Source organism: Gavialis gangeticus, unplaced genomic scaffold (genome assembly GCF_001723915.1).
Source record: "Gavialis gangeticus isolate Ggan-Ray unplaced genomic scaffold, GavGan_comp1, whole genome shotgun sequence".
Taxonomy (NCBI): Eukaryota; Metazoa; Chordata; order Crocodylia; family Gavialidae; genus Gavialis; species Gavialis gangeticus.
Genome location: NW_017729028.1, coordinates 31016074 through 31024289, shown reverse-complemented (window position 1 = coordinate 31024289; position 8216 = coordinate 31016074). Strand labels below are relative to the sequence as shown.

The 8216-nt window shown below is 42.3% G+C and overlaps 1 protein-coding gene across 1 annotated transcript in view; it reads left to right on the top strand.

Moving 5' to 3' along the window:
* The window catches only part of KIF13B (kinesin family member 13B), a 200729-nt gene that overhangs the window by 165736 nt on the left and 26777 nt on the right, over positions 1-8216 (top strand). The window contains exon 37 of the mRNA XM_019520900.1: positions 1959-2092. Coding sequence (XP_019376445.1) covers positions 1959-2092 — 134 coding nt within the window. The remainder of the gene's footprint in view (positions 1-1958; positions 2093-8216) is intronic.

Below are 8216 nucleotides of genomic sequence, written 5' to 3'. Positions count from 1 at the left end.
TGGGAAAGCCAGCAAGATGTATCCCAAACTTCGACACATTCCGGTCGCAGGATGACCTCGCCTCCTGCGTTTTTGTCCGGCTCTGTTCAGGAAAACCATTCTCCAGACCCAGGTAACAGCTACCCCCAAGTTAAGTCAGCTACAGCAAAAGTTCAGAGTTAAGTGCTCTAGCTGGTATTTCAGGAGAGAGCAAAGCATGAGAAGAGGGGACGAGCTGAGGATGGAGGTCCTTTAGGAAGCTGTATGATTTTTTTTAACAGTTTAATGGACAGAACTTCATCTGGGGTTGTATCAAAAGGGAAGCTGCTGATTGGAGCACGGTCTAATGGTTACATGTGCACAAGCTGGGAGCGATACTGAATGTATCTGAACTGCTCCAACTTTAACGCTGGGGTGAAGCCCTGCTGCAGTCAGAGTTGTTTTGCGATATTTTGCATCCTCCTTGTGCACCTGTCATTGTCCGAACATAACAGCTGCTTCCCAGTTTGGAGCAAGTGGCCCCTTCCCTTGTGAAACGGCTCCAAATATACATTCATCCATATCCTGTGGGGTTGCCTTGCTGTGCTTTGAACTGTACAAGCACACATCTGGCAGCATGGAGGATATGGGCTCGCAAGCTAGTTCATGTGTGATTAAAAGACATTAGGATTCCCACTGTCCTGCACTCTTCTTTGGGGTGAATCTGATGTGGCTTAGCTTTCATCCATGGCAAGACCCTCCACTCAGCTGGGTAGTGCAGCACAGCTGATATGTAACAAATCCCCTCCACCTTTTTACCCTCTGATAACTAGTTTGTGTACCCATGATCTAAGAACTTGGCCTTTGCTGACCCGAGTCTGTGCTTTACTCATCACCTGTCTTTTTTTTAAAATTGGAAACTGCAGTTCTGCAAGCATTGAGCAGTAAATGCTGGGTGTTTAACAGTGCCTTCTAGTTGAGAAGTCACAGTTCTTGTTCCAGAAACTTAAATTCTAAAACCAGGACAACATGGTGCAGACATACTAATACAGTATGTGTTATGCAAGCAAAGCAGCAGAGGCTGTGAGGCTAGCGATATATTAGGGGGGAAAAAAACAGATTGGGATGCATATTTTGCAGCTGACCTATGGAGCTTGCTATATATTGCAGAGCATAGTGTTTAGATGAAATCAAATATAAAAGAGCTATAACTGGTGTTTCTCGGGGGAGGTGGGGTGGAACGGGATGGTAGGCATAGCAAGCACTGCAGTCCAGACCAAACCTCATCTAGTGGTCTCTAGTGTTTGATTTAATAATTGAGTTTGCCACATTAGTCTTGCGCTTACCTGGCGATAGCTTTTCTGTGTCATCTGCCACAAAAATTTCTAAAATATATAGCGACTCCAAAGCAGGTTGCCAATATTAAGCTCTTCACCCCATTTTAGAAAGGAAACATCTCTTTCTCCCCCTGCCCTGTTGCCTCAAGTCCTTGCCCCTCAGAGAAAGAGATGAGACTAGAAACAGTCTACAAATCCCCTGTGAAACAGTCTACAAATCCCCTGTTCCTCCAGCCTAGTGATCCTCAACCCGAGTGCCCCAGCATGCTGGCATGCCACAAGATCTTTTCAAGGGTGCCCCAGGGTACCATGCGATCCTAGCACTGTTAGGTATGTAAACACCTAATATGATTCTCAAGATAAACCCCAAGATTTCAAATGGGAATCCATAGTGTTAAAACCATTCTGCCGTGCTGTGATCTTCCTGAGTTATTTGCAACAGAAGATTTGCTTAATTATTTTCTATAGTCACAAAAAAAGAGAGGGAAACTGAGAGCTGGCTTTTTTCAAGGGATGCCTGGAGTCTAACAAGGGGGCACCTTGAGTCTAAAAAAGATGAAACACTTTTCTAACCACTGATTGACTTCCTCTTTTGTGTTAGGTCTGTTGACCGTCTCTTATGCAAGAATCTTATAGCTATTTTTTTTTAAACTTTGCTGACAGGACTCAGTAGTTTGGCTGCCTCCTACCTGAATCCAGTAAAATCCTTCGTGCCTCAGATGCCAAAGCTGCTTAAGTCTCTCTTTCCTGTGAGAGAGGACAAAAAGGCCAGGCAACCCTCTCCTCTTGCACAGCAGGTAAAAAAAAAAAAAATATATACAGAGATATTGGTGAGCATTGTTATAATGACTTGCTGGCAGAAAGAAAAAGCTGTTTTGTATGTTGTTGCAGGGGAAATCAGGCTTTTAGTCGACTGTAGTAAAAGCTTGTGATCCATTTCCCCTCCACTCTATCTGAGATAGTGGAGCTGTTTAAACTTATTGATACTCTCAGCCCACTTGGCTTTTGAAAAGTGCCAAGAGCACTACTAATGTGATTTATGGTAATACCACTTGCAGCAACAATAGTAAAATTTATGAAGTGCACTTAGTGTTGTTTGCGAATTGCCAAATGGAAAATGTAATTCTATTTTTAATTCTTGATTTCATTTCCCTTCTCCCCTCCCCACTCCGCATCACCTCTTTCTGACTTGTGCTTTGTACTTGGGGCAGCAGTTTTGACTTCTACCCCAGTCTACTTAGCAAGTGTGTAGAGGATGCCATTTGCCTGCACCACTGCCTCTGTCTCCACACACCTCATATTTTGCCCCTGTGCTTCAAAGGCAAGCTGAGGCATAGTCAGATAGTCTACAAGATAGTACAAGACCAAGAACCCTGTTAGGAATGAGAGCCTGAACTTTAAAGGTGTGATATTATACAAAAAGCTATAGTTCATTAATATAAAATCTCTGTGTTGTCTGCTTGGGAAACTCCAGGTTTATGGCTAAGGGAGTGTAGCTGCATTTTTACAGTGCTCTATAGGACATCGAATTAACTAGGCTCAGTTCTTGCCTTCAGATTTGGAGCCTTAGGGGGAACATTATTTTGTTACACAGCCTTGCCCCAAAATGGAGATCCAGTTCACTAGTACCCAGAGTAGTGAGAATGAGTATGGGGCAGAATGTGTATTCCACCTCCCTTGTAGAAATGTCTGAATGGTAATAATGTGGGTGTGAGAGAGATTTGGGCTTTCTTGTTCAGGTCTTGCTATAAGCAGACTCAAACTTCAGGATCATAGAAAAGTAGGGATGCGAGGGACCTCATAAAGTTGTCGCATCTGGCCCCTACTCAAGGCAGAATTGTCTCTGATTAAAACCATGCCAGCCAGGTATCTAGGATCACAGGAATGTGGAGTTACTCAATTTTTCGCTGCTAGTTCAAGTTCTTAGTACAAATCAAAACGTAATTGAAGAGCATAAATGTACTCTAAGTACACTAAAACTTTAGAAGTCTCCATTTAAAATGTATACGTCAGATTAAAAAGTAAATAATTAATAAAAATAAGAATATATTTAAAATCTCTTATTTAACAATGGCCCTTTAAAGACCAAAATAGGGTAAAATAAAACAAATCATGAAAACGGTGTCAATCACTACCTACTGCACCAGCAGTACTTTGCATTTTTTTACACTGCCATTCATCCATGTGTGTCTGAGTGCTTTATAACAGCCTTGGCAAGTATGTAACTACCTCAGTTAACCCACCCAAAACTGAGGATAAATAAAACTCAGAATGGTTAGATTTTTAAACATATTTAGGCCCTGAAAGGTGCAGATACACCCCTTGTGAGCTGTCTGAAATCACACTGAGAATTGGTGGAGTCTGGATTACTTTAACAACTTGACTTCACTCCTTCCTATGACTCAAAACTGGTCTTTTCAATGATTCCTCTGGAAGCAGGTTTTTGAACTCTGAAGTTCCCGGTTGAAAGAAATCTTGTGTGTTAAATGTGAGTAAATGAGTGCTCAGGTAACCTAATAATGGGCATGTCCCTGGGAATGCAAGGGGAGAGAAGACTCTCTCTGACAAAAATAAATAGATACATGAAATGCTATAAATAGAAGTGTGTATGTAATGTTGGGTTACACTGGAGAGCAACCCAAGGGTTTTCAAGACCATTGGATCAATATAATGAAATGAAATCATTAAAATTAATACAAGCTTCAGGGCTTTTAGTATCCTAATGTGACAAGTCAGCTGCACTACATGTTCAGGTCACCAGTTGTCCATTGGAAACAAAGACATTTTTCATGGTGCTGTCAGTAAATGAACTGGGTTTCCTGCTCCCCACTGGGAACTGCAGGGCATAGAAGTGAAAGCAGCCCCTGAAACAGTTAAGAGGACAAGCCTGGCTTACACCAAGAGGTGAATGTACACTTTTGGAATAATATTTTCTTTTTTTAAAACACATAAATAGCACCATACCTCATGCTATCTTAGTTCTCCTTTCTATGCAGGCTGGTGCAGACATGGTCCCTTGGGTTACATTTGGGCTTGTGGCCCATTAAACAAAGCCGTCGTGATAAATGGCGATGCATTAAGTAGGTGGAGGGGGGAGCTGCAGGGATTGGTGTGTTCAGCTGTAACACCTTCTAAAAAACTGGCCTTGGTAGAGCTAGCTCTTGCAGATGCCAAATTGGGAAGCGTTGCAAAATGCCCTGAAGTCTAAGCCACCCTATACAAAAGAGATGGCCAGGAAAGAGAACGATATTGGACCTAGACGAATCTAAATGGATGTTCCTTGAGGTTAGAGTAGAAGAAGGGTGTTCAAGGGAGATGACTGAAATGCTGTTACCACCAGGGCGGGAGGGGATGGCAGACTGCATATACAGCTGCCAAAATAGCTGCCGGCGCGACACTCCACCGGCACTTGTAAAAGTCGTGAAGAACGGAGTTGATGATGGGCTGCTCTGCAGTACCAAGCACACCTTGAATATCTCACGCCGTTACTGGGGTGTCGCTGGGTGGTATTTTAGACATCAAATTTAGGCATGCCCTCAAGAAGCGCTGAAATTCAGCAAAAGGAAACCTCAGATTTCTTGCTGACTTGTTTCATTGTTCTACCGAAAAGTCTTAAACCTTCTCAGGCGGTGCAGCCCTCATCTCGTATTGTTTATTCCCTGGTGTTTTGTCTAGAGTCGTTTTAATTGTAGAGAGACCGTTGTTTATCAGCAGAGACGGATAGGATGACCAGGCTTGCTTTTCCTGTCTCGAAATGTTATGGCTGATGGACAGATTTAGTTGGCTCTGTGACTTGGTAAAAAGTACTATCTATAAAGCTATATTGTGCCGAACCTCATTTTAAGCCAGTCTAGAGGGATTGAGGGTTCTCAATCCCTCTAGACTCCAGGCACCTCTTGGTAAATGCCACTTCTTAGTTTCCACTTGCTTTTTTGGCTGTGGAAAAATAGAGAGATTTTTCTCTTGCGAAGATCACAATAGGTCAGGATGTTTTTAACTCTATACATTTCTATTTGAAGTCCTGGGCTTTTCTTGGGAACGGCTTGCCACTTTACGGCGCTAACATCGCACATCACCCCCCGGCACCCTTGAAAGGATCTCAGAGCATCCTCGTGGAGGATCAGTGCTTTTAAACTATCTTGTAGCTAAAATTATCTGCGTTTCAGTGCTCTTGAATACCACGCTTGTTTGTTGATGGAACAGCGCTTAATTTTAATTTCCAAACTTGCAGAAAAGGTTAAGCTCATCATGACCGAGCATCTTGCAGAGAGAGCGAGCTCCTAGATCTGCACATATTTTCTTTGTAGGGAGCTGCAGCTTTAAAAATCCCTAATCCTATCAAAGTAAGAGGGAAGCAGACGCTTCTGAGCGCTTGTCCTGAAAAATGATCAAAAATTATCTCTTTGCCACAGATTCTTATTTCACCATATGCTTTTGTTTAAGTAGGCGACTGCCTTAAAGTAAGATACCATCCCATATTCACTACTTTAGCAAGATGGTGTTTCCCAGTTCTGGTTTCTGTTTGCAATCAATGGCTGTCTGAGTCCCAGAAATGCAAAGACATTACAGTGAAGGTGGTGGCAGCTGACAAAATTGCTGTCTTTGACCTTCTGATACAAGTTTAGTAGCTAATCTGGAGAATAATGAACCGCAATTAATGAAATCTGCTCTCGTATTCAAGTGTGTTTCTCAGACAGCACATAAAATAATTGAAAGAACTTCCTGCTCTCTAATTAGTTAGATTGAATTAATTTGGCATAATAGGATTCTTTATGTAACTGGCAGAATGGCTTCCGATGAAGCTGTTTATGTACCTGAAAGATTGGCTTCTGATGAAGCTGTTTATATACTTTTAAGTTAGAAAATACATGTTCTAGTTGGCTAACCTGGTGCCCTGTGCTTAGTAACTGCCAGGACTTTTTTCATACATGAAAACTACCTATGTTTATAAGCACTGATTTTTTTTAATTATTTAACTAGCTTTGTGCTTCCCATTCTCTTTTCTTAAAACCAGTTGGTGTTTGCAGCATTCAGCATTTGTACCTTTTCCTAGTCTCGCTCTTGATGGGGAAGAGGCTGTTATTTTACACAGAGAAAATGCGTGGAGGTAGATGAAGGAAGTTGCATGTTCTTAATTGTATAGCTGCTTATTAAGTTATGCATATGCTCTTGAAGCTGGTCTTTACCAGCACTTTGCTTTCATAATCTGAGCAAGACAGAGCTGGTCGCGTTTACCTTTATGATCCTTCCCCAGACAGGTCACATGGTGACGTTTGGGGGCATCATGGAGCAGTTGGTGTTACGCAGGCACGTGTGGAAGCGTGCAGACCACGTCATACATAGGCAAAAGCCAACTTCTCAGATGAATGTGCATGTGATCAGTGGCTGTAAAAATACACAACCCCCACCGATGTGGTATTTGAGTGTGTAGGTGAATTATTGAAGGGGCTCTTTTAGTACGTTACCAAAACAAGAGGGCGATTTTTCACGTCGTAGCCGTCTGTAGACGATTCTCTTGTCTGCGTCTGCAGTAACGTTGTAATTCATTGCTCTCGGGTTGATTTCCAGGAATGCAGAGGGCTGACACGGGAGGAGAGGGCAGCTGACAAAATTAGTTGTCTTCGACCTTCTGATGCAGATTTAGATGCCAGTCAGATAAATAATGAACTGCAGTTAATGAAACCTACCCAGGTAAACCAGAAGATCTCTCTGGTAGTATAATACACGCGCGCATGTGCGCGCACACTGTGTGTGTGTGTGTGTGTGTGTGTGTGTGTGTAGCTCCATAGATGTGTATAGTGTCTAATTCTTGTGACAATTGTGAGGACTTTGCTTGCTCACTGAATTCACTTTCCCCTGTCATCCTTTTTAAAACCTCTTTATAATGAAAATGATTATATAAAACTAGCTTTTAAAGATAAACCAATGAAGCCCAGAATCTGACAATTTTAAAGGAACTTATTTAGACACTGCCACCCATTCTTCTTCTGATGTTTCTTTCTGGAATTGAGAATGGAATAAATGTAGTTGCGCTCAAAATAATGTACAGTGAATTGTGCACTAAGTACGACAGAGATTTGACAGTCGCACACGCTATTGCTGGCTGGAATGGTCCGTTGTGTGGAAGGTGAAGTGGGTTCTCATTTTGAAATATTTTTACTGATTAGTGGTTCATAAACTTTGTGTAGGAACTTTTGTGGTTGCACAAAGCAACTTCATTTTAAAGCCATAGAAAGGGGCAGAAAATACTTGTGAGAGAAGAAGAAAATTTTAAGAATATTTTTCCTTTCTTTTTGCATGCTCTGTGTGTGTTGGGGGGATTCTGAGTTTTTCTTGGCTTGTGTATTTTGTGACGGTGGGTTTTAAATCTTATGTTCTCAAACTGGCTTTTATAACATTCAGTGAATGCAAACTATTTGTTACAACACCACGGACACCTTTTTAAATTATTTTTTTAATGGGTATGTGAACATAGTATTGTCAGATTCACTGTCTTTGCAACCAGAGTCATCCCAGTCTGCAGATGGGGCCGTATAAATAGAAGAGGGAACTCTGCTGTCCTTCTGCATGTCTCAGCTGTGACTTGAGTGGCCCACCTCCAGAAGTTGGAGTGTACTTTTGTGCTCCAGGGACCAATCAATCCTTGGCCTCTCCTACTGTGTGGCCAATACAATGTGTGGACAAGCCAGGACCAATATGAATATAGGAAAACCACTGCCAGCTTTAACACTGCTTTGTCCAGGGCTAAAGTAGGAGTGGTTTTGCCATATTTGTATTGTTTCTGGCTCGTCCATATGCAATGGTTAGAAGGCCACAGCTGCTGCTCTTCTGAACCCGCTCCAATGTATGTGCGCCCATGCCCTGAGACGGCATGGCATGTAGGCATGTAGGTCGCTGTTGTGGCAGGGCTTTGGGATCAGG